The 27,623-nt window shown below is 37.2% G+C and overlaps 2 protein-coding genes and 1 long non-coding RNA gene across 9 annotated transcripts; 1 reads left to right on the top strand and 2 right to left on the bottom strand.

Annotated features, from left to right (window-relative positions):
- Positions 1–13: 13 nt before the first annotated feature.
- On the bottom strand, positions 14–15,066 carry LOC103968355 (uncharacterized). Of its 7 annotated transcripts, none has more exons than XM_065128988.1 (17): positions 14,830–15,066; positions 13,781–14,277; positions 13,221–13,452; positions 12,541–12,836; positions 10,770–10,949; positions 9,466–10,236; positions 9,276–9,364; positions 9,122–9,184; positions 8,944–9,032; positions 8,780–8,845; positions 7,868–8,503; positions 6,199–6,273; positions 5,801–5,871; positions 5,651–5,714; positions 4,361–4,601; positions 669–3,420; positions 14–61 (listed from the first exon to the last, which is right to left on the bottom strand). In XM_065128988.1, exons 2-16 carry the CDS (start codon positions 14,194–14,196, stop codon positions 2,717–2,719), a joined length of 3,993 nt encoding a protein of 1,330 aa, XP_064985060.1. In that variant the 5' UTR covers positions 14,197–14,277; positions 14,830–15,066; the 3' UTR covers positions 14–61; positions 669–2,716. The 7 variants fall into 7 exon arrangements, with proteins under 7 accessions (XP_064985060.1, XP_064985064.1, XP_064985065.1 ...); XM_065128992.1 differs by having other exon boundaries at positions 5,651–5,708; XM_065128993.1 differs by having other exon boundaries at positions 8,786–8,845.
- LOC135625739 (protein BIC1-like) lies at positions 1,374–1,775 on the bottom strand. The gene has a single exon (XM_065130829.1). The coding sequence runs from the start codon at positions 1,773–1,775 to the stop codon at positions 1,374–1,376; it is 402 nt and encodes a 133-aa protein (XP_064986901.1).
- Positions 15,067–20,608: 5,542 nt separating the features above from the next.
- Positions 20,609–26,184, top strand: LOC135624909 (uncharacterized). The gene is made up of 2 exons (XR_010491824.1): positions 20,609–20,797; positions 25,271–26,184. It is a non-coding gene; the product is annotated as an uncharacterized LOC135624909 (long non-coding RNA).
- Positions 26,185–27,623: the final 1,439 nt, after the last annotated feature.

The following is a 27,623-nucleotide window of genomic DNA, read 5'->3' as shown; positions in this document are numbered from 1 at the left end:
TCTGAAACATTACCCCTTCATTATTATAATCCCACAGCTTGTGAACACCATAGTCGACGATCTGCATACAACAATCAGTTTGTGAGTACAGCGAAAGTATTCAAGGTGTCTCCTACGGTAAAAAGAAGAACAAAATATCAATCACCATAAACAACAAAACTCAAGCAAAGCCATATCAACTCTGGTTAATCACTATATAGTCAGTCACTGATCATCATAGACCCATTCAAAAAAGAAAAAAATCTCTTTTAATTCCCAACAAAATCTTTTTTAATCTTTCTGCCCAAGAAAATGAATCAAATAAGCATGATGATGTCAGTTCACGCTGTCGGTGATCCCATTGCCTTCCCACCTTTTTTTTCTGCAAATATTTCACTGGCTTTCATGATCAACCACAAGTGCATAAATTGAATCAAACAGAAATCCATGGCTCTGATTGCTCTGGAGAACTACCGTAATAGAGAATATAGTAATTGGGAACAACCAACAACCAGCGTGACAACGCAAATAGCATCTAAACCAAGATCAATCGAGCCTCGAGATCAGAACCAGATGTGTAGACCCTAACCATCCTCGATCGAGCAGAAATTAAATAGGAAAAACTCAAAAAGATCGAAGCCCTAGCACAAATCACAGATTATACGGCAGGTTGAGGAAGGGGAACAAACCCGTTCTCCGACGAAGGCGCCGGCAACGACGAAGGTGACATAGACGGAGTTCCGGCGCATGAGGACACGGTAAAGCCCCTCCCAAACGCCGCCTCCACGGCCTCTCCTCGCCGTCGACGCATCCATGGCTAATCGAAAGAACCCAAATAGGATCGTGCAAGACTTCTCCTCAATCGCGCAAGACTTCCTCGCCTTCCCCCCCCTTTTAAACCTTCTTTTATGACTCTTTGTCATATTAGTCCTATAATTCTATGAATTCTCACATAAGCCCCCAGATGACTTCCTTCGGTTCTTTCTGACCCTCATTTTGGCTATCTTTCATATTAATACCACGCTTTTCTAAATTCTCACAAGGAACCTCCACAGCGTATAATTGTTTGCACAATCGATCACTTAGATGTCTCAGCGAAGATATCATTACAGAAAATACCACCATTAATCTTACAACACAACTAAATGTCTCGATGCACACTTGCAGCAAAACACCACGTCGAGATCTCTGCTACGACTCGAGCAACAAACGCATATGTAATGAATACAGGACTCTTTCCAATGATGCCATTAAACAAAGAGACTATATGACTACGTAATCACCCTATGCTCTTTGTTCTTCATTCAGCACGATAGCGAGGGGGAGATCGAGGGAGAGGCATTTGCTCGGAACAAAGGGGAAGAAGACGATGATCGAACAAAACAATCAAACACTTAGCATGGATTCTTTATCCTCCGCGAGCTTGAGCTCGTCCGACGGCACTCCTCGACCAAAGCTTCCCTGGCTGACACCAAGCCTTTGGGGACGAGCGGCCGGTCGAAGACCGAGCTATCAATCCAATCCTTGAGCAGGCTTTCCTGGCCCCATATCTCCGGTATCCAGACCCGGCCGGCCATCTCGGTCCTGTGCCGCCTCAGCCTTTCTCGCCCGCTCTCTTCGACCACGCCCGAGTCGGTGCACTCCTTGGTGATCTCCGCCGTGACATGCTCGTTTGTCGAGGAGCCGACGTTTGGCTCCGAGTTCTTCATCTCAGGATCGTCGGATGATACCACCAGCTCGCGGCGGGGTCCTGCGTCTTGCGTACGATCTGGTTTCGGTGGATCCGCCGGAACCATGGAAGCCAAGGTGTCTTCTTAGTTCCTCCTCCCCCTCTTGAATGCGAGGGGTTGGAGGAAGCTAAAAAGATCGGAGGGGGTGATCGAAGAACTAGTGGTTTGGTGGGGAGAACACGTCGTATGCTTGGTTCATATGACGGGCGGAAACTTAACGTGGTCATTTGATTGAGGTGTGTGGCTGCGTTCGCCCGAGGAAGGGAAGGCAGGACGTGAGGCCGCTGCGGCATCAGGGGCAGTGTGAACCAACGGTGAGGAAGCGTTTAATCTGATATTTTCGTGGAATCATCACAACAGAGTTAAAGGTTCATGTGGGCCCTAGCATCAGCTGCATTACATTGGGGGATGCATTAATGTGCACCCAATTTTGCATGGCTTGAGTCTTCAAAGAAAGAGAAGTCGAGTGGCTGCATTAATGTGCTTCTCAAAGCAAGTGTTAACAACATGTGAGTAATAACTACATTAGTTATAATTTTGCAAGTTCATACATAACGCAATATAAATTTTCTCACAACAATATAGACATCACCTCCTCTTGCTAAAGGTAGCAGATGGCAAAATCCTGTCATATACAATGCTTGATAGTAGCTTGCAAATGAATGAACTTAGTTTCAAGATGTCACTATTTTGCATAGACTAACAGTATAGTCAGTCACCAACAAATGAGAGGAAAAGAAAAAGAGACAACAATACCACTTTGAAATAATATACATTCTAGATAAATGCTCAATTGATTTTGTAATTTGGCACTATGAACAATCCTCAGGTGACAGAAAACAATTGGGATCTGCCAAGAACTGAAAAGGTATACAAAAGAATAGACCGGCCTAATTATAGATTCTAACTGCCAAGAGGTACATAATTTGATTTGTTAGGTATAAGAACAGGAGAAGTCTTACCTGACCTAGATTGTTTGATATCCAGAGAAGGTATGATGGGCTCTCTTAAAAGTTCAATGTCAATTCTGAAAGGTCATCCATTGGAATTTCCAGGCCCACCAGATCATGATCTTGTAGTGAATCTTCATCAACGTTCAACCAGGAAGCAATATCTTGCCCTTGTCCGCCCAGCCCTTCAGCAACATCTAGTTCATCGATGGATTCTATCCCATGCAGAGGTAGGTTTGTAAAGATGGCATCATCATTTTCTTTTGATGAATCATGGACCAGATTATCCAAACTATGCAATTCAACTTCTTGATCAATTTTGGTGATAGAGCTATTCACAGTGTCAAAAGGTGCATGCAACGTTGGTGACATAAGATTGGCTGCCTCCGTAACTCTGCCAAGACCATTTCCGGAAGTTGATAATTGAGCTATCTTTTGCTTAGGTTTTGTCTTTGTCTTACGTTCACCCCTGCCACCGCTTGATGATGGACGACCTGCTTTAGCTGTAGAACTTCGTCCTAATGCATCTTTGTTCTGATCCCTATCTCTTTCAGTCCTTTTCCATTTTGCACTATTTGAAAGAGAGTGCGTTGGACTTGATATGGCTCTAGCAGAACCTGTAACATCATCCAGAAGCACCTCCTTCTTCCTTCTCGTAACTAATTGCTCACCCATTTGAGGTGAACTTTGATATGGATCCAATGGACTTTGATCAATCTTGTTACCAAGCCCATGTCTCATGGAAGTATTCGATGTTACACCTGAAAGCCAAGTAGCAGAAGCTGCTTTACAGTTAAACAGATACAGGAACAAAAACCTCATGGTAGTATATGATGAAAATTCTTTGGCAATAACTAGGGCATCCATGGGACAAGTCCAGGTTGGGCTTTGTCATACGACAGCTGGATGCACGTTTTTTCTTGAGGCCCAAGAACTACTCAAAACCAATAATATTAAGAGCCAAAGATCTAAATATATGCAGATAGATGAAATATATTTTCTAAAGAGCAAAAGCAAGTGCTCAAATGTACTTTTTACCAAAGTATGCAATATCACATCGTACCGGTGTTTCGAGGTTGGCTCTATATGGTACGGTACCGGCATACCGAGTGATACACCAATGTGTACCGAACAGTACACCAAGGTTTATCGAGCGATTTTCTCTCACTACATAACTGTAGCACTGCTACAGTATTACTGTATCACTGTCCGTCTGGTAACAGACGGTCCGTATACCGGTATACCATCGGACCGGTACATATCGCCTGTACCGAACGGTACCATTCGAAATTGCATATCATGTTTTTTACAACCATGAACTAATGATAGCAATACAAGTACCACATGAAAGAGGTGTTATGCAAACATCTGTTTGGATAATATGAAATCCATTAACATGGCACTATATATACCACCCCAGCTGGTCAGACCACATGCAATGTCCAATTCCCATTTTCAGATAGACCAAGAATATCAGCCCTGGGCCAGACCACATGTTAAAAGCAGGGTTGGGCTAGCAAGCTAGCCAGCCCGCTGACACTACTAATAAAAAAATAACAAATAAATTGTCGTCTTGTTACACTGAGATTAATTAAACATGAAATGGGACAAAGAATCATATAAAAAATGTCATTTATAAGAACATACTGCAAATGGATGTAAATCGATGCTTCTATAAGGAGACGCAATCAAATTATATACCTGATGCTCGAGTGCCAACTTGACCGCTCCGTGATTCCACATGATTAAGAGACCTATCTGAATGCTTAATGTGTAAGGGCACTGACAAGACTGCATCCCGAATAGCTAGCTCACTGAAGCAGCTTCGACCTGTTTCGTCAAATCTCTTACATCTGGCTATTGTTCGATTACCAAAGGCCAATGCTAATTGTTTTGAAACCTTAGTGGTGCCACTCTTGTGACTTGAACTACCTCGACCACCCTGTAGAAAGGCAACAGGTCTTTAAGACATTTCAACTGAACACCAGATAACATAAAGAAATGCCCATGCACGGGTGATATTCATAAGCACCTCAATGACTATGGAGCTAATGGTTAGTATATCAATCATAAATTTGTACATAAAATGTTCAGAAATAGCTAATGGTATTAAAAGTGTTCAGTGACTTCATTCTATAACTGCACTCTACAGCCAGCGAGATTGTGGGTTAATAACATAGATTGTTTAGTTATAGTATCCCAATATTTTCTTATTCAAACAACTTATGAACGATGACTTGGATCAAGTGACAAGATTTTTATTGTTGCCATGATTAGGATGACCACTAAAATTGATGATTATGACACTGCAAGGGCACAACAAAAGAGACTCTCTAACTCTAAACCATAGATCAACCTTAAGCTAAAAACTACATATGGTCATTTACCAGGACACTGTTACAAGTAAAATGTTACAAAGGCACAAATCAATCAATATTATTACAAGTTGACAGTGATAAATTTGACTGTACTTCACAAACATAAGCAGAGAACAAAAAATTAAAAAGAATTTTACCATGCATCCAGAGGTAATAATCTAACAAGCAAACAAAAGGTTCCAATAACTTTGTATTCAGCTCCAACAATAAACCATTTTGAGAACAGAGAACCCAACAGTATGACTTGACACTGAAGGACACCGCAGGTCAAGTAAAGATTCATGAATCCGAAATTAGCACAAAATTACAAGAAAGAAGAGCAGAAGAGTTAGGAACCATACTGGAAAGTATAGAAAACTAACTGCAACTATCAGTTACTCTCCAAGGCGAAACTAAGATAGCATCCATGGTAATACCATATTTAAGAAGCAACTGGGACATTTCTTTAAAATAACAAATAAAGATGCAAATTGAGACTTGGCTATGAAGCAATCAGCTAAGCCTTAAACAGTGTCTGTCAACTTGGGCTTATATCAGGCAGATGGTAAAAGAGGAAGGAATATGTGCATCAATTATTCAAGCAGAGAAATCCTTAGCAAAAAGCAGTAATTACCATTAGCCTTTTGCGTGCCATCTCAACAAGTTTATTCACAGCAAGCTGCTCAAGTTTCCTGTCACTTCAATAATTGAAAAGGCTTTAGTCATGGTAGATGATGGAGCACTTGTAACTGATGAAATCCAAAGAGATCCCAGAAAACCATACCTCTCTTCAATTTCTTTCGCATCTCGAATTGCTCTTTCCAATTTATCTAATTGATGCTTCTTTTTCTTCACCTGTTAAAGCAGCTTAGCATTAGTATGATCACAAAGAGGTCAAGGTAATAACCACTAAAAAAACCAGAAGTTCATCCAACATTAGATTCTGATAAAAGCAACTAACAGCGACAAGCTTTTGAGACACAATAATATAATTTTTCACCTCATTACATGCAATGACAACGTATCAAATAGAATTTTCCTCAGTGAACTATGAGACTACTTATGAGGGGTAGTGACAAATAACACAAGTTTATATAATCTTGCAGGGCTAAAAGCTTAACAAGAGCCTATATCAACATTTATTATACCAATATCAGAACAGAAATATTCCAAACAAATAACCTGCTGGTAGAGCCTCATCTTTAGTTCTGAAATGACTTTGCCAATTTCTGCATCTTCACCCTCAGCAAGATCAGGCTGTAAGGAAATTTAAAACAGGAAACATCAGATATTTAAGCTTAAAGAAAAAAGATGCTTTTCAACTGCTATTATTTCAAATATAAAATTGTAAATGCATTGAAAGGCTGAGGGCACAAATTTATCAGAGTTATTACTTCACCTTTTTCATCAAAGGCAAGATGGGAAAATACTAAAATGTATAGAGAGAGAAAGAGAGAGAGAGAGAGAGAGAGAAAGAGACTTAGTCCATTGTTATTGACAACAATTATGTTTAATACAACTCTTTGATTTTGGTAGCAGAAAGCTTCCATATGAAGTACGACGCATAAACGCAACTTCATAATCTCTCTGAAGTCTGAACTATTCCAGATCCCATGAAAATCGAGGATCATCCTTGGCTGCATGTCAAATAACATTTTGGCCACCTTGCTAGACTCACGGAACCCAAGTTTCAAGCTTATTGGAGTCAAGTGGGGTCCTCCAAGCCTGGATGGGGCAAGGTCAATTTTGGTGAATCCTATCACCCAGATGGGGAATATGGGGGCTGGGGGTCCTCCAAGTCTGGTATTGTTTGATTTGTGGGGCAAAGGTTAGTTTGGCTAATTCTTCTTTATAAGCTGAGGCTAAAGCAACACTTGATGGTGTTGCACAAGACAAAGAATAAAAGATTGATTCAGGAAATCAATTCTCAATTTTAAGGGAAAAGAAGCTGTTTCTTCAAGAATCTCTACGTTTGTGCACAATAAGAATCAGCTTGTTATCTTGAGCAAGTTGGAGGGCAGTGACCCAGCTGATTTTTGACTAACATGGCTTGAAGTACAAGAGGTCATTTTTTTTCAGCAGACCTTCTGGGTTGCCTGATAAATTTGCTCAATCTCTGTCGGGCTGACGTTCCAGGACAGCTTTTGATAAGCAATTTAAATTATGCTGCACAAACTTTTGATTAAATATGTATATGAGCCAATAATGCTTGCTCCTATCAGGCACAATGGCTCTTGATTACCCTCCTTTGTATTACAAGAGTATATCAAGAATGGGAGTAACTCCAAAATACTTGAACTTACTTATAGACATACCTGAACTTAAATATAGCTTGGGTCACAGATTTGAGTGTGGTAAAACTATAGAGTAAATCTTTAAGCAAGTGAAAGCGTCAGATTTAAGCATACATAAGTAAAGATAAATGACATCCAGAATCAACACTCTGTTGGATGCTACCATACTAGGTTTAGAAGTGACTAGCAGGCGCATTTTTCTAAGAGTTGCAACTCTCAGGGTATGTGATAAAGTATTTCCAACAACAAAGAAGTATTTTGCTTAAAAGACACATTAGCATAAGGTACACAATAAATTCAAACAAAAAGAAAATACAGCAATAGATATTCCTGGAAAAGGGAGACTATCCAACTAGGACAATGATGCTTGCCTTTGGTGCTTTCTCATATTGGAACTTGTTTCTTTTCTGATATTTGTTTCAATAGTTTCAACATATACTAATATACTACTGGCAAAAAGGCAATTAATGTTGATTTTAAGTTATAGTTACACAAAAGTTGTATGTCATCAAGATACAAATAACATAAACAATATGGACAAACTCAAGTATGCATACCACTGTTTCTGGAAATAGACCAATACTGTGCAGCTCCATCAAAATTCTATCATCAAGAGACATGTCTTCGAACTGACATTCGTAAGGAGAAGTGTTGTCCATTACGTGCAACTGATTAAGACTGTTTTTCTTGTAGCCAGATAAAGATCCATTATCTGTACTTAGAACAGCACTGTTTTCTACCAATGGTTCATAACCATACATAAAATTCTGAATATTCAAGTGCCTATAGTTGTTGGAAACCATAAATTCATCACAAGGAATAATATCTCCCAAACTATTTTTCTGATTCTTGTACTCAAGCTCCAAGTGACAATCCATGTTCATTAACTCTTTGGCATGATCGTTAATATAATTATTAGCATCACTATGTAAGAACAACTCTCCTTGAGTTTCAATGTCCAGCTTTTCGGTCTCATCTTCTGCAATAAAGGCTGAGAGCAGCCTTTGTGACAGTGGAACCATTTTGTCATACCATCTGTTGGTCTCTAATCTTCCAACTGATGTTTTTACATTCTCTGTTCCATCAACAGAATAAAGGGTCCCAAAAGTTTTGTTGGTTGGTCCAACTGCGTTTGTTTGCTCTCTAGCAAAAGAAGAATGAGCTGAAGATGCCACATCACAAACAACCTCGGCCTGACAAAAAAAGATAAATACTTGAATTAGGGGCCTATGCACGCCACTGCAAAGAAAATTTATCCAAGTTTACACAGTTGTCAATTTGAAATAACTAGAACTGCAAAATAGTTTATTCTTCCTAGAATCCAATGACAAATAAAAGATAAACTTATTTCATGTTCAGGAATCCCTACAGATTTTAAGGTTCAAAGATGGAGTACTAACAAGAAAGTGGAAGCCCTAGAAATTAAACATGAAAAGAAGTTATACACAGAAAATCAAAGTGGCTAGTACCATTACATCATGGCCAGCTTCAAACCTGTTAGATAAACTTGCATCTAGCTCCTCAGCAAAATGTATCTGACACAAGGTTGGGTTAAATGAGTAAAATTTATCATCATAAGATTAACAGAGAAAATATTGTAAAAAAAAAGGAACATAACAACATAAACACTAGCCTGCTGTTTGACATAAGATATATCCTCCAATGACACAAAAGCAAAAGTGGGTTCCATTTTCTTCCAGAAAGTGCTAGAACAGGCATGATCTGCAAGTAAGAATGACAAATAAAACACATGTGCCAAAGAGTAAATGGATATATTCTGTGGAAGCAAATATGTTTAAGATGGAACCCACAGCTTGCATTACGAGCAGCATTAGCAGCTGCTAGTAGTTCTTCTCGATCATCATCCGATTCTCCTACAAAAGTTAATTATATGAGATACTACTATAATGTAGAAAAGCAATGTGCACATCAATGGTGTCACTAAATGAATATAAAATATCAAACCCGTCATATCAGAGGAACCATTGTTCATAGTTTGTGGACGAGCACAAGCCTTCCTGTCAGTCTTCTTTAAAGGAGGGCGCCCTATCCTGCTGCACCAAGAAATAGTTCATTCAGTAATCTTCATACAATTCAAAGGTAGAAAGTAAGGAGGAAGATTTACAATTCAGAAAAAATCAAGCAAGTCTAGAACCTTGTTTCACTCCTTTCAGAACCAAGCTTTCCACTTTTGAGTGGCTTAGTAGTATCTAAATTTTCTACTTTTTTTCTTGGTACAGATAAACAAGCTTTTGACTGTACTGAACCTCTTCCACTCCTGCCTTGCCTCCGAACTCCATCTCTGATTTCTTCTTTTGGAGGAGTCTTGTTCTTCTTTGTTGGAAAAACAGAAGTAGCCTTAAGGGATGTTTGTGGACCATCCTCTAGCTCAAAATTATCAATTCCCTTTTCCTTAAATTTGTTCTCCACGGCAGCTGAATCCTCACTCTCTGATAATACAGAAGGAGAGAGGACATTATCGAACTTTTGTTTTGACTGATGAATGTTATTTGGCAAGCCCCTGGTTATCAAAAGCCCACCAGAATCCACAACTGTCATTCTGGCTCCAACATCAGGAGTGGCAGATCCTTCATGTAAAAATTGAGCTTCATCCAAATTCGAGACAGGAGAAACTACATTGACCCTTCTGGTTCTGGATATCTTTTGTGGCCGCTGACCAATCCATTGTGTTACAGGCGGTGACGATGATTCATTAGGTATTAAACGTTTACGGTTGGTCGCAGTTAATGGCTGAACTTTGTTTATGCGAGGGGCCTGCCCCTGTCCGTCGATGCTTCCAGATGAGTGAAGAAAATTTGAAGATGCATTCATGACAGCACCTGAAACAGTTCTCAAGGCTCTAGATGCTTTTCCTTTTATCATAGGACTCTGGTTTCCAGCTTGAACATCTTCACGTATATTTAGCCTGATAACAGGGTAAGACAAATTTATGATTGCTGAGTATTCAAGGTAAAAACATGGAGAGCTCACAATGGAGAAAAATATTAACAAACAAAAACAAAAAGCCCTCCAACATCTTCAGCAAGTCCTGCATGAGGGAGTGAAGCAATGGGGTAAATCACCAAGCAAACGATGGGTGGTGAGAATCTGTGATAGAAGATTGGTTGTTTCTAGAGTTAGAAGTGGGAAAACGGGGATTTATTGTTTTTTTTTTTCTTTTTGGCAGTTCATAGCTTAAAAGCTATCAGCAAAACACTGTTCTGTCTCTGAAGGTTACATAGAATAAAATGGCATACAATGTAAACAAAAAACAAAGAAAAACTCTCTCATGTAGCTAAACAGAATAAAGAACGATGACTATGGCCACTTATAAATTAACAGAAATTTTGAAAGGAAAAATAAGAAAACATGTATATGTAAATCACAAGTTGGGGAGTGGAGACATGATTTTCTATCTCATAATAGAATATACGTCCATAAAAGCAACATAGTACGTACTTATTGCTTCCTTTAGAAGTATTACGCTCATTATCTAGTCCACCAGAGTGTTCTCGTCTTTCATTTGAAACAGAGCCATTATCCAAGTCATTCTTGGGTGTGCCACGAGAACCAGCACCACTTAGTTGGGAACAGCTATCCACCTTGTTGCTTACTGTGGTTCCACTAGACAATCCAGGTCTGAAAAAGAAATTCGAATTTATTGGAAGAACCTTTATACATGTTATTAAAAGAGAAAGAAACATGTAGGCATATTTAAAAAACTCATGCATGACCTAACAGGAAAATATTATTTGAATGTTTATCTAAAAATTTGTTGTTAAAATTCTTTTCTACTCTTTTCTCATTTCACAAATTATGAAACAAAGAAGAAAAACATGCAAGAGCAAGAGATCCCAATTTCAAACTTTCATGTTTGAGCAAACAAACATGCTCTTTTGTTCTGTCCATGCTCTTCATCACCCATGCTATCTCACAGAAGTTCACCTTGGCTGCTTGCGTTAGGCAGTTCCCCTAATTCAGCTACAATAATAGCTAGAGCCCTTGTTATTAACACTGCAAACATGCTCTTTTCTTTTCTCCAATCTCCATTCTTCCTAAAATATACAGAAGTTGCAAATCTGGTGAACTACCAAAATCCAAAATTAAGATCATGGACTTCATCCATAGGCCATAGATCTGATATAAGTCAATCCTTGTAATCACACTACACATGCCATAATAAGATGGTAATTTTTTCTTTTTTTAATGGAGACAAGAAAACAATGGTTGAGTTAAAAACTTAAAACAGCATGGATTTTCTTTTAAATAAAAACAGGTTACAAATTTAGTGCAATAAAAGTGATTAAATCTAAAATGGAATTACGTTTAGAGAGGAAAAAAATTAAGTGCAATTAAATTAAAAATACAAAAAGGCACGAAATACCTTCAGGTCCCAAGAGAATTTTATTGATATGTAATAGAAAATTTGTGATATACAAACAACAAACAGGTTCAGATGATGCAATTATTTTTTTAGCCATGTTACAGTTGCAAATAATTTCATGTACAAGCTACCAAAGAATTCACTATGACTTAAAGGGTTACCTACACTATTCAGAAAAAAAAAACTATTTGGATTATCTTTTAAGAAAACCATTTCTTTCTTCCTTGGATTCAGTGTGGACAAGTTCATAATTTATTCACAATAAATCTTGAATTATCATTTAGACACTTCCCACAACAAATGAATATCCAGGGATCCACGAGTCGTAGTTGTTGATTGTACAAGTATAATAGTGTTGGTTACCCTATCCGCCACTATTTTCCTTTGGTTGTGTAGTTACACTAAAACCCCATTTCTTTCCACAAATTAAAAAGAGAGAATTTCTAATCCAAACACAACAAATTTCTTTCTCCTGGTCGCACAAAGAATATCCAAAATGAATAAATATCAATTGGTAATCTGTAAACTTACGGAGTATTTAGTAATCTGTATGCCTACAGATCTAGCTAAGCACATCAAATTCTTTTGCATGATACTTTGAAATGGCTATTTCACTGTAGTCTTGAATTCCAATGAACTCAGATTGGATACTGATAGTATTTCTAATCTATATAAAAAAGAGATCGAGGTTTTTGCACAACCTTGATAGCAAGGCAGTTGTAAGTTCTAAAGCAACTAGGATGAGCCACACTAGATCTCATCTAAAGTTACTCAAGCAAAGATGCTAGGCCTGTAACCAAATAACAAAATAAAGTTACTTACAGTGAAACCCCGTAAGATAGTTACCTGATACCAATGCCATCAGAAGAGCGTAGACGGGGTTCATTATTGGTCCGCTGTTGACTTGATTGTTTTGTGTCTCTATCACTTTCAATTACTCTGATAAGGCCAACAGAACGTTTTCTTTTCAGTTTTTTCTCCCATCCGTCACCCCCTGGTGCAAATCCATGCATTTTATCTTCTGAAGGTATTGATCCCCCATTACAATTCCTAAGTATAGATTTATCCTTCTCAAAATGAACATTTTTATCCTTGTCCATAACCGCACCTTGCCTTAGTGGAACACTACCACGACCTTCTGACTGATGCAGAAAAAAATAAAAACTATCAAAGAGCAACTCAAAATTTCATATTTAAGTCTCAGCAAAGAGAGGAAGACAGATCACAAACAAGTGATCACTATATTTCTATTTAGCAGTGAAATCATATAGGCATATTGTCAGAGTGATAGCAGATACTTAACAAACACTGACAATAGAATCAAAACTTGAGATTTAAAAGCATGCACAGTATTTCGTGACAAAGAATAACTAATGGTTGTTAAAGATACTAAGTCAACAAAGTAGATATTAATGCATTAGAACATAGTCTATCCAAGAAATGGCAAAGTTAAAATAGTCTCTTCAAGAAGTGGCAAAGTCAAAAGCCTCATTTCTCAAGAAGACACCTTGAGAAGAAATACAAACCCGTAATTCCGCCATAGAGGAGCGAATACGTTTATTAGGAATCAAACTTTTTGCTCTGTCCTCCAGTCTCGGACTTGCAAGTTCTGCAGGATTTTGATGGATCATACTTCCCATCTTCAATGGATTTGAGGTACCTGACTTCTCATTTGATTGATCAGCTCTTTGTCGTTTCCTCATGTTCCGATATTTGTCCAATTTGAAAATTGATTCCTGCAGCAACCTTGTTCTATCCCTGGTAAAAGAGAAGTTATATCTTCATCAAGAACCACAATTATTCTATTGTCTTAATTAAATGTAATCATGCTTCCTTGCAAAAAAAGAGAGAGAGAGAGAGATCAATTATCCAACATGACCAAGCAATGACACGCTTAAAATCCAATAGGTATGAAAGTTAAACAGTTATATAGTCATTTTAAGACAGATTTTGCCCAAAACAGTCTAAAGAACGAATGCACTGTTGGAATTTAGTTTTAAGGCATAAGCAAAATGTTCTTTCATGGATATAGATATTAAATGGAGCCAACTGACAAGTAACAGATGAAGAATTACAAATAGAGTACCTCGCTCTGGTTGACGACTCCAATATGCTGGCTTTGAAACGTTTCAGTTCTTCAGATGCAATAGGCAGGAGTGGCTTAAACTGTGCAGATCCAAATGTGTGATCCTCAACTGTAACACCTAGAACTCTTCTTAACTCTCCAGAGCGAGAAAACTTTTGCTCACTCATCAAAAATGGCTCAAGTGGTAAATATTGTGACAAAGATGGTATTTCTGGAGAGAAGGATGTGTTTCTTGATGTGCCAGGTCCAGGAACCAGAGCACGGTTCTCTGAACTCTCACGGAAGCTTCCGGACCTCTCCAAACCAGAGCCCGAGTAGGCCCCACGCTGCGCATTGTGATGGGCAGTAGCAGCAAAGTTTGGTCCATCCATGCTGCTCGAAGCTGACTCTGCCCTCGAACTTCCTGCCATTTTCATGCTTAACCAACCAGAAAAGTTCACCTCAAGGTCTCGTTCCTGTAAATGCACATTCTCATCTCCTTGCCGATACTGAAATCCCTAAACAGTGCAGTGGAAATAAATTCTACATCCTCGTGACCAAAAGGTTCAACTTTTAATAAAAGATGAAGTTAAAACTTAAAATATATGTTTTTATTTTTTTTCCAAGACGGAAAGGAAAGCCTGCGATAATTCTTCAAGAGAAGTGGCAAGTGACACAGAGTTGTACAGTGTGGAATAAAAGACGGGGTTCCAACAAAAGGAGATACTCAAACCCTCCGCGCAACGCACGAGATAAGCACTGAAGGCTGAGCAGTTTATCACAGGGAAACTCCGCATTAACGTAACCAAACTGAAAATCCGGAAAGATAAAAGAAACCAAATAACTTAGCTATAACTACAAACTGGCAAAGAATGACTACAAAACTCTCAACAACCGGAAGAGAAAGAACCCTAACGAGAGCCAGTAATCAAACCAGCAACTTCAGCAAAGCAAATAGACGAAGTCGACAAGTCAAGCGATCAATTAGAAAGCTCAAGCTCCGGAGCACAAAGGTGGAATGAGCAGTGAAAGCTGAAACTGAAGCGAATCGGAAGCTTAAGCATTCAAACCTTGACCAAGAAAGGAGTCAACAGACGAGGAAGAACCCTAATTCAAGAACGAGCTCGGCGATCCAATCCGTAGGGATCCCTGCTTCTTCAAGCAATTGGAGCGCGTATCCCGCGACCAAGCCGCGTCGACTAACGGCGTTCGGCGATCAGAGCGGAATGGGGCGAGATGGAGATGAATTCGATCCGCGCAGGAGATGGAGACTTCTAAACCAAAAGGGGCTAGACTAACATACGTCCTTAAACGCCACGAGCGAGCCGGAAATATATATATATATATATATATATATATATATATATATATATATATATATATATATATATAGAATTTTCTTTTGAGGTTGAAGATAATATTCCGGTGAGTTTTGCTCGTTTTATTATGGTCATATACACGCATTTGCACGAGGATCACGTTTTTGAGTTGGTAATTTTTTTATCTTACGAGTTTTACATAACTCTTAGCAATTTATCCTCCTTACATAATCTTGTGCTCTCACTTGTCTTAAGAACTATAAAGTCTGGTTGCATCGAGTAGATGAATTCGATCGGATAGATATTATGAAACAATAAGTCTATGTTTTCTAAACGATAACTCCATTAAGCATAATAAATTAAGCGAAGAGTCATTACATAATCTCACATAAAGTAATGCATTGATGAACACATTACGAAATCAAATGGGAAAATAACTCTAGGTAATACCAAACAAAGACATACTTAGAGTTGATATGGAGGTTGGACTCAATAGAGGATTGACCCGTGAAATAGTGGATCCAAGAGTCACCATCAACTTAATGCAAATCGATGAGCGGAATAACTTGGGTAGAACTTAGTGAAATATCCAAGTCATATGAAGAGAGTCAATATATAATACGGAATATAAAGCGGAGAGACAAAGCTTTCCTTAGACAAAATGAATTATATGAACTCTTGTAGAGACAAAAGCAAGATCATATCATTCCATTGATTCCTAATTCTGATTGAGCGGATTTATCTTGCATTGTATCAAAGTCGAAGGGAGTTACAACACATGCACCTTATATTAACGAAATAATTGATAGAGAGACTAAGGTGACTCAATTTGTAAAGGTGAAGTTAAGATCAGAAGGTATTCACATGGGGCACGAGGACGTGGAGGTAAGTACTCTTAAAAAATATATCATGATGTTATCATTTAAGTTGATGCAAAGAAAACTATGTGTAATAGAGATTATTCAAGAACCAAAGGCCTAATATTCAAACAATAAGGCACCAATTTTAATAAAATTGGTAGACTTCGAGAGCTACTAAGCGACAGACTCTAGGGAATATGGCGTAATAGCCTAGTATATTCATAGTCGATGAGTCGAGTGAATTATTATGGAGATAATAATTCACTGAACTAGAAACATGTTCTGACAGGTATGACAAATGACCAGCTCGATATTGGGTCTAGAGTGTCACATACATATAGTAGGTATTACAACAAGTAGATGTTCAGATACGAGATATCCAGCAGAGTTCATATTTTATTAGATATCCAATAAGCCCATGAATTAATGGATCCCATAAATGAGATCCAATAAGAGCAAATGAGAGATTATTGGATAGAGATACACTAATCTAATAGGCATGAGTAGTTGGTTGGAGATCTAATACCTAATAGGGCATGATCAATTATGGTTAAGTTGACAAGAGGTCTCTATAAATATAAAAGAATCAAAGGGTCATAGGCTATGTTTCTTGGTTATCACCTTCTATTCTCTTCTCCCCTTCTCCTCCTTAGCTAATAGGTGTATAGATTTGAGCAGCGATTTGAAGAGCGTCTTCGTAGCTCCTACCATGTGGATCATTACTAGAGATGAGGGCGCTTAACCTCCTTCATCCTCTCCCACGAATATGTAAAAATTTAGGGATATCAATTTCCCTATGTAATACAACTATCTCACACGTGATTTTTAATTTTACAGATTTTTGTGCACCAATCTTCGCATGACGATAAACATCTTTTAGGAAATTTATGATTTTTTGTTTTATGTTCTTTTGTTGCACATGTGATGTCACCACTAGATTTTCCTATAGTAACTAGCCTGATGTATGAAGTATAATCCTCGAAGAGGCAAGTAAAATTAAGTAATTTTTACCTTCTCAACTTTTAAGAGAACGAGTGAAACAGAGTATCATAGTTCTCTTATTTATCTAGCAAATGAGCTATTTACATATTCAAAGACCATTCAAAGAAACTTAGTAGAAGACAATAGTTATTGAATCATCATCATCAGTGATCAGTTCTTTTAAAAGTAGATTGCCAAATTTATATCTCAACAAAATATCAATCAAAAGCAAAAGTGATATATACTTAGAAATCGATGGAGGAAAAATTTCAAAAACATTTTGAAGTTCACGAGATAATACTCATTAAAACTCCAATACACATTTACCTAGTTCAAACGATGTGAGTTGTTTGAGAGACTAACGCATAATAAGAAATATCTTTTTCTTCATTTGAAAAATTTATAGAAACTAACAAATATCAACACAACTAGACCGACCCCTCAACAGAGTTAGAGTCATTTACGAGTTAAAGTAGTATTGTCATATCAAAATTTAACTACTCAACAATAACAATGAAGAAAATATGGGAGCTAAGAAATATGTTACAGCTAAAGTATAAGATTGAAGATTCAACAAAAACAAGAAGATGCAGGATCTACCAAGGCTTCAACGAGAACATTAAGGAATAAGTGAGGAATAATGTTATGGACAAATATGTATAAAGGGTATTCGATATAATATTTATGTATATCGATGTCTTTCGATTTTGTTCATATTTTACATAACATGTAGAGTGATTATAGTAGGCTTGACAACCCTATTTCGATTAACTTTTATAGTCATTTTAGTTCTATAACATAATTATGTATAGTCATCGTATAAAAGTAAAACTACCTAAAAATATATCATTCAAGTAATCATTTGAGAGGTTTTCTAGCTCCATAAAATAATATAAAATGTTAAACAGTATAACACCTTAGAGTTACTAAGGTGGCACATGCTGAATGAAAATTTAGGATAGTGTCTAGGGTTAGTTTGTTGTCTTGTTTTATAGCAATGTCATGTAGTTACTTGTGAAGATTTTTTATCGTGACAAACCATATTAGACCATTTGTCATGTGATCATTCAAAGCTTATAAAATATATATTTACAATTTATATTATCTATTAAGTATTTATTAAAATATTTACTCATAACATCCTGAGTTAAATACTTCTTCTAATTTATCTTCTCTTTTATCAGATGACTTATATACTTATATAGCATAAAAAGTGAGAAAAATAAAATTAAAAATATATTTAAAATGATGACCAATGGGATTTGAGGCACCTTTTTTTTATCGATGAAAGTTTATTTATATATTTTTCTTATTTTAGTGTGTTTTATAAAATTTAAAGAGTGACGGTGTTGAAAATATTTCAAGTTATATATATATATATATATTAAATTATATCCATTATTTTTAAAATATTAAAAAGGAGTCCTAACTTTTTCAAAATAATAATAAAAACTTAATGACCATCTTATCAACTCATCATTGAAATTCAACTAAAACTAGCCAAATAGATTTAATGTTGTTAGTATCAAAATTTGAAGGAGATCATCGCAAGTGACTAGCATTCAATGAATGCTATACTCAAGTTCAAGAACTTATATAATTATAAAATAATAAAATTTCAAATATTGAATTATACTCTTCTACTTATAAAGCAGTGAGAGAATATTTATGAAATAAAAATAATTTAAAAGATATTCCTCCATGATAAGATGTTATAAACTAATTTATTTGAGAGTTTTTAAGTAATTTTGTGTTAAAAATAAAAACATCTTGACATATTTCAAAATAGAAGATGATTACTTTCCACTTTACCTAAAAAATTAAGTCTATCTATATTTAAAAAAAATATAATATTTATTTCATTTATGAGAAACAATGATAACAAAAAAAAGGAGATATTTTCTGCTGTGATGTTTTAAAATGGTTTTATTGTGTTTTTTAAATAAAAAAATTATAATCAAGTTCAATCTAACACAGTATTGATTCAATCGAAGATCTGATTCAACTCCAGATTTCCAAGGCAGACATCCTTTTGCAAATACGAGTATTTAGGTATTCTTACAAAATGAAAATGACTTTGATAGAAAAATATGAATATCGAGGACACATTTGAAGACAAAACCTAAAATCTTGACATTTCTTGAAAGTCAATTGAAGACAACATTTTCTCAGAGATTAATCAATTCATTGATTTTATTGAGTTATCAAACCTAAATACTAAGTCAATCTAAGATGCGCTTTGGCTTTCTTTATCCGTGGATATGATCGAGCATGACACTACTTACCATAATTCGACTTGATAACTTACTTGTTAATTTAAAGTTTTTTAATTAAACTGATTCGATTAAAAATCCAGTTTAGTCCAATCAGAATTTTGATAAGAAATTTATCGATCACTATATTAAATAATTTTATTGATAAAATCATGTAAATGTATCAAGAAATAAAAATACACATGCATGATTAAATGCTTACTGCTAGTTGTTCTAATAATGAATCATTGATTTAATTGAATGAATAATTTTAAAAAAGTAGATATATATTTCTCAACGTCTCATGCCGATGAATCATTTTAATCGTAAGATGGGTAACATATAATTATATTGATCGAGTTTAGTTTTAATTATTTTATTTTAAGTAAAAGGTCCTTTCTTAATTTTTTTAAAAATATATTTCTTGTAGTATGATTTGATTGTTTGTTGAAGTTCCAATTAATATTTTTTTAATTTTTTTTATTATTATAAAAATATTTGTTGGTGAACTCATACGTCGTGGTCGAGAAGTCAACACGGCTTGGTCCACATGTCGATGTTCGGAGTTTCTAACACTCGGAGGCGGGTCTCTAAGTCGATTGGAAGAGACGTCGAGGTCGGGCTAGATCAAGGGTCGGGATGGTCGCGTCTCCGGGGACATCCGCGTTCCTGCACACATGCCGTGGTTGGGAGATTCTGACTTGAGCCCTTCGGAGGTTAAGTCGATGGTCTTTTCTCTGTCTTTTTTTCTCCTGACCATATGCCGACTGGGGGCTTTTATGCTGTTGTCTGAGGATCGATCGTATGTGGATTTAGCGTATCGACTGACCCCCTCGATGAGTTTGTACCTTCGTGTGTCCATCATCCGATATGCTCGGAATGACGTCACGTGACACTGTCTCGAGCTTTCCAAGATGAGACTTGCCAAGTGAACGCCTTCTGTGCTAGATCTGCAGTGGTGTGACGTGACGCTTGGTGTGTGTCTCGGGAGCTCACATTTATTATTGACGTGTCCAAGATCTAAAATATATTTTATTAATATTAAAAAAATTATGTATATCTAATTTTAAAATTCAGACGATTATTTTAAAATTTACGTGTAAGATGTTAGTTTGTAAATTTTAGATAATAGGTACATTATACACTATACAGTAAAGCTTATTTTGACTTCTATCATATTATAAGATGGATGTTCGTATATTATTACACAGTAATAAATCTTTAGTTTGAATTGATCTCGTTTAATGTAATAAAAATATTTTTTTTTTAAATTGTTATTTTTAAAAATTATAAATCGCATTGAATTGTAATTGGTTGACACGGTAGACCGATTGGGGACCCAAGGCGGGTCCCACTCCACATGATGACCGTCATATGTGATGCTATCTCAATAAAACGGCACGGTCCGGCTTCCGTCCTTAAACTTGACACGGGCGGTTTTGCGGTCCGGTCGGTCGACCCAATTATGCATGCGATACAAGCAAGCCCTAGCGGCCCCCATCTTGACATCGCGATGGCCGTCTTCGTTCTCCGCCGCCCTACCTAACTCAACGATCGCAATGGAGACCGTCGACGAACGGGCGGGACGAAGGACCGCGTGGCACCTATCGGCGGTGTGGTGAATAGGTGCTTCCTTCTCGTCTCTTTCTTGGATATAGGAGACTTTCGTCTTCCTTTTTTCTTCTCTACCTCTTCATGTCGAAACCCTTTCGCGATCCTTACTCGGAATTGAAATCTTTATCGGATGTTGGATGGAGCTGGGATGTGGAAGCCTTCTTCATGTTGTTGTGTACATAGAGACGGAATGATAGACACTCCATTTTTAGGTTTGATCATCTCCCTATTCCATTCCGCGGATCCTCCTTTCTCATTTCATGTTCTACACTCATCAATTGTGAAAGTTGACATTTTTATATTGCTGTGCTGATGATATGGATCTCGACCCACAAAAGGGGAGATTAGACTCTTTTTATGCTTGTCTGCGAGATCTTTTATTGAAGCCATTATATTTTATATATAGGGCACGGAAAGGGTTTTTCCTTTCAGCCAGCACCATTCGTTTCTTTGTCTCTTGTCCCATCGATAGTTTTACGTGCATGAATTACCTAGCATTTTAGTCATCTTTCAATGAATGCTATGTTTACGTGCAGATCATCAGAACTTGAACTTATACAACTTTAATTGTCAGGAGCAGTTCCTGCTTGCAACAATTAGTTGTATTAGACTTTTCTACTTCTTTGCAAGTAAATATCTTGATTTGGGAGGAGGAGGGGAACCTTGACACCATAAAACTGCTACATTGGCCTTTTCCAAATCTTGCATTGAAAGAGCCTTGTGCCTGATTGCCCTTATATATCTTCTTAACTGTAGACATTATTTAATTTACTCGCTGTGAGTATATATTTGCATGATTTACAGCAAAGCATATATATTGGTTGTGTCTTTTAGGTTTATTGTCATGATACATGAAAACTGATGCTATGCTATTTTATAGATCACATGAAATTGTGATAACAGGTCTGTTTGGTTAGTTTGTATAATAAAAACAATTTGCTTCAGTTAGAAAAAATTTCAAGCCGTAGTATACAGGTTTGATTTGCCCTGTAAAAAGTGGACCAAACAGAATTGTGTTCAACACCTGCATTATGGCATCTATTATAAAAAATGACCCTTAGTAGTTGTCTTTGCTTCTCCTTATCCTTGTATTGAACTATGCGTATCTTATCCTTTGCACTTTTTAGGTAACATATATATTACACCACAATCTAGATGTCTTTTTTTCCCCCTACTTAGTCTTTAATATGTTGCCTAGTTTCATATGGGTTATTAATCTATGCCTAAACTGTTGAATGTCTAGATATTGCCATTGCTTCTGAGCAATAAAACTAATGAGAATTTTTAGAAAACCTACAATTGATAGAATCTACTCGATTAGTTCTCATGCATTCACATCTCTCTTTAAACGTACAATCTTGCATACTTGATTAGAAAATGGTCACTTATGTAACTATTCCTTCGGTTTTGTAGTTGCAAATTGTGCAAGTTGCTTTTGCATTTGACCAAGCTTTTATTATCTGAGTTGGTTTCTTTTTTGTTTATTCTGATTTAGTGATTTAAAAAGCGCTAGGCGTCAAAAGACGCTAAGGTCCAAAAACACCCGAGGCGCTAGGCGCTTGCCCGAGCGAAGCGAGGCGCTAAAATATAAAAATATATAATATAATTATTTAAAATTTTAAATAAAATATGTTATTAATTTAAGAAAATCTAAGATACAAAATCATAATGTCACATTAACAAAAAGTTTCAAAATTCAAAATAATATATTATTAATCTAATAAATACAAGTATTATTATTCGTATATTGTTAACAGTATACGGAAGGAGAAGAAGGAAGAGGAGTGTAAGGGGGTGCTAACTGAGAAAAGAGGAAGTAGCAGCGGGAGCGGGAGTGTAAGGAGGCAGTGGGAGCAGGAGCGGCAACGGCGAGCAGTAGGAGCGCGGCAGCGGGAGCAGGAGCGGTGAGCAATGGGAGCGGCAACAAGCAGGGTTAGGGTTGGGCAGCGACAGTTGATATTGGTGCTTTAGTTGGTTCGATTGAACCAACTAAAGCACCGGAGACCGAACCAGACCTAAAACGTTGGTTCGGTCACCTGGTTTAACCCAGGCGCTCGCCCGAAGCGCCCAGCACCTGGGCTCGGGCAAGCGCCCAGGCGGCGCCTCTTTGAAGCACGCCACCTGGAAGTGAAGTGAGGCGCTCGGGCCTCGCCTCGCCCGAGCGCTTAGGCGAGCGCCCGAGTGCCTTTTTAAATCATTGTTCTGATTATTTGCTCCTCAATCTGAAAGGAAGTAAGTTTAACCTCCATTGATTTACTTGTTTCCCTTTGATTCAAGGAAAGAACATGATGGCTTAATAGTAAAAGGTCTTATTAAGAAAATGTATATGAACGCGATGAGATGGTTCTGGGATGAAGGAAGAGGACCAAGTCATAGCACTGTGGCTGTTGCAACCTCTTCGACACGGCATGTTTCATGCTTGTGCGTAACTGAGTTGGAAAAAAAAGGCATGGGCTGCATTTTTAGTTATAAATGCTGGCATAGACCTATATTTCAATTACGAAGCATGTAACCATCTGATTGCCACCACATTTCTACATCGATCAAACCTTTAATTGACTTTGACTCCTACATTCTTTGCTGTTTCTTTTTCCAAAAGTTGTTCTGTAAATCAGTATTTGCTTATTTTTGGCTTTGATTATGATAATAGCTGCTATATTATTTTCCTAGTTAAGGAAGGATTTATAAATTGATTCTTCCCACTTTATCAGTGTTCTTCACAAACTTTTGGACAGTTTTGCTTTTTAATCTTGTGAACTTTAGAATCATTTAATTTTTAGTTTATGAAAATTATTGTTCTTGTTAGTGAATTTTTGCACACATTTTTCAGTTTATTAATGTGAAAAATGATGTAGATTTTATTGGATACTTTTTGTACTGGCAGTGCACTAGAATAATAGGATTTTCAGCTTTTTCAAACAAATAATGCATACACTAAATGCAACTAATTTATCATAATTTTTATTTGAGAGAAGATGATAATTTTTTTAGGATTGATATTTATTGTTTGGTTGACTAGTAGGCATATCACTAAATAATTCGCTTCTATAGAGCAACATTTATCCCTTCATCTGGTAAAGTGACTTGGTAAATATGTCTTTCACATTGGGCTTCTTTTAATCTATCATTCTACCCAAGTATGTCATGAGAATTGGGTCTTGTAGTTTATTTGTTTAGGTTCTCTAGGTCAGTTCATGAATTGTTGATTATCATGAAGTGACCATGGATATGGTGAATGAAGAAAAATAAATTATATGCATGGATGATTCTTGACATAATGAGAAGCCTACTAATTCTTTGGTGGAAGGCATCTTATTCAAGTTGACTTGTTGATGCCTTTCTCTATTGTGCCATTCAACTAGTTATCACGATGTTCTGTGTGGATAACCACAGGGCTTACTTCAGGGGAATTAAAAGATGCTTTTTTAGTATGACTGCTTTTAAGTATTCCATTGATTGTGCATGTGAAACTAAATTTCTGACAGTAAAACTAATTCTTTAATGAAACATATGGAGATGTGTATATAATGAAAAAAAACTTGAGGTTGAGAGGTTGCAATGTTTTATGGTTGTTGGTTTCGTTATGGAAGAGTGTTCACATATCGATTGTATCTTAGATCCATTGTTTTGACAGTATGATCGATAATATAGTTTGAGAATCTTTCACATTTGCTTGACTCTAGATTCCAATAGTTTATTTTTTTCTTCAAGTCAGCTTTTGCATAGTGGCTATTTAGCGAGAAAAGTATCTTTGATGAAATGCTTTGATATAATTGAAGTATGATGTGAGGCAGTTCATCCAGATTGAGAAAGAATAAACCAAACAGGTCCGGCTGTTTGATTCAGCTTTGCCTGGTTCTAATCAAAGATCAGGTTGGTTTTCGTTTGAAAATGAAAGTTCAAATCTGCTTGGTTAGATTTCAGTCATCTGTTTGGTTTGAAATCCAACGAACCGGACAGAAACCAAATTTGTTTCTTATGACCTTTGTTTTCATGTTTTGGTTCCGAGGTACAAAAGAAAGGGTACGATACAGTTTTAGGGTCAACCATAAACTGAACCTCACCAGGTACATCCCTATATTGATACACTGCTTCCACTCTTATAGTTCACCTCTTGTCTTAAACAAACATAATTGAAGCTATTCACATCTTTTCATATTATTTTTCTTCTTGGGAATATTCACAACTCCACTTTCCTGTAGTTCTCATGGAAACCCTGGTTATGCCGATCTGTTTCAGACTGGAGTTTTCGTGGCATCAATCCTCCATGTAGAAAAGCTAGCTATGTTATGACTTGATATAATAGTATGATTAGTTTATAATACAGTGGATGAGACTTGAACCACAGCCATTTTGTCCTTCCAACAAGCAGAGGGCTTAACATTCTGCTTTGTCTACTGTGGTAGATGATTTTCAGACATGAATTCAGCAATATTGCTCTAATTATTAATTTGAAGCTAATTGTATGCTTATCTCTTTCTGTAGGTTCGTTCTGGTTCTAAGAGTCATTTGCTTCTGAAGTGCACCTCTACGGAGCTGATCCTATCCCATTAGAAATGGAAGACCCACCAATCATTTCATCAGAAATCACTAATGCCAAGTCACGAAAGAAGAAACCATTGAAGCAAATGTCTAGTGCAGTTCAGATCAAGAGAGAGCATGGAGGGGAAAATGAGGGGACCCATCTATTTAAAAAGCCACAAAAGGTATCCAAGAAAGGCCATAAAGATGGGGTTCCCCCATCTTTCCAACAGACAGACAGGGCGGCTCCTGATTCATTGGCTGATCCTTCAGGATCCGGTGATGAGTACAGGGCATTAAGACACAAGTATCTGTTGCTGGAGGAAGAAAGCTTCTCGCTGGACAGCCAACTCAGTGAGGCTGATGCAGAAGTGAAAACTCTGGAAAATGAGAAGCTGGCTTTGTTGGATCAGCTTGTTGTCTTGGAAGGTCTTTTAGATCCTTCAGAAATAAAGCATGAAGGGCGGCTGTGAAAAGAACCAAACAGGAGATGCTTGGTAGGACTTTGGAATCTCATAAAAGCTGACATTTTAGCATCGGTACCTTGATAAAGATTGTTCAGCAATATCTGGCAGATTTGTATTTCGAATATCTCAGCCACTTGGATGGCCAAATAACTTTTTAAGATCTGCTATGTCTAACAGGTGGTTGGTTATTAAATGGAACTGGCGATCTCTAACAGCTAAGAATTATGGTGAACTGCCACCTGGGATGCATACCCACTTTGTTTGCTGAAGCTAAATAGTGAGGTTCTAAGCAGTTTGTGTAGTTCTGAAGTGAAACTCATCACGGAGGTGATATTAAGTTACACCAGTTGTGTACATATGATTTGATTTGAACTGTGACAATATCATTGAATGTTTAATCTGCTTTATATACCTGCGTTGTGCTATTATTCAGTCACCAACCCGTATCTTCCGGTGTTTGCTCGACTGCTTAAAGATATAACTTGTTTGAGGTACTAATACTATTGTGCTTGTGGAGATTCTTAGCTAAGAATCAAGCTCTCGATAAAGTCTGAATGAGACGGGGCACCAGCTTTCTTAATCTCCAAGGGATCGACGTGGATTGCACCTCTTCTTGATGAAAGATGCACATCCCCTGATTGGTGGAACATGTGTGAAACTGAAGTATTGGTTGCATCTCTTCTTGATGAAAGATGCACATCCCCTGATTGGTGGAACATGTGTGAAACTGAAGTATTGGTTGCATCGGTAGTGTTGGAGTTCATGTTCCCGGTGTTGTCCTGCTGTAGTTGTTCGACGCATCGTAAAGATGATCTTTCCTTTAAGAACAGACAGGTGGAGATGGTTGAGCTATAAACGGAAGAAAATCACACAGATCTATAGCAAAACTCTTTTTAATTCTGATGGAAGTGCTGATATCAGTATTTGGACTATCAAGACATCGAGTTCTTGTTTGATGGGTAGGTAGTAGTGGACAAGAAGCCTCGGGGTTTGATGCACGATCTCACCATGAAAGTCTAGATAGATAGAAGCAGTGTGTGTGTAAAGTGAGAAGACAATGGAAGAGGAGGCTTAGAACATGGGTTGTTGTGTGGGCTTGGTGCTTGACGGGCAGAACAATGTGAGTTTGTGGCATCATAAAGAGGGGTACTTTTTGTTGAGCCAAGGACCATGGTATCTCTTTTCCCTGGAATTGCATCTCAGCACTACGATGGCCACTTTGTGGAGTGGAGTGTGATGTGGTTGGAGTCCCTTTATGCCTTCCTAACATTGCTAAAGTATTATTCACCATTAAAGGCAAGTCAGGTCTCCGTGCCATAATGGCATTTTGGGAGGTTCCTGCAACACACACAACTCAGTAATGCCCCCCTTTTTTGGCCTCGACCAGAAAGATTGGATTTTGCATGTTGCAGAAGCTATGAAACAGATTCTGTGTTGCTTGATAAAGCAAAAGCAAGCAGATGTGCTGAACTCCTAATATTAGTCGTAGGCTGAGAAAAGTTCCCCAACGAGAGAGATCTTCAATACTTTTGCCATCATATGTTAAAAAATGACAAGTGGAGAATGAATACAGTCAATTCTTTTGCCACATTTATTTTTTTCATTTCATTCTTTTCTATATCATCCAAAATTAGCCACTTTATCATTAATAATTGGCCTTTGTTCTATGGTATTTTCATTTTTGAGAGAAGACAATTTTGTATAAATTGGGGTGTGTGACAATTTTTGCTGTGCCATAAAATTGTTTTATTCTTTTCCCTTTTTTTTTTTGTGGTGTAAACCTGGTTTTGTCAATTTATGACATTTTGAAAAATGCAGTATGTCCAGAGAAAATGTCTTCTGGACACTCT

The sequence above is a fragment of the Musa acuminata genome, chromosome BXJ2-10, assembly GCF_036884655.1.
Source record: "Musa acuminata AAA Group cultivar baxijiao chromosome BXJ2-10, Cavendish_Baxijiao_AAA, whole genome shotgun sequence".
Taxonomy (NCBI): Eukaryota; Viridiplantae; Streptophyta; class Magnoliopsida; order Zingiberales; family Musaceae; genus Musa; species Musa acuminata.
Note: the sequence above shows the minus strand (reverse complement) of the source record. Positions and strands in the feature narration are given on the sequence as shown.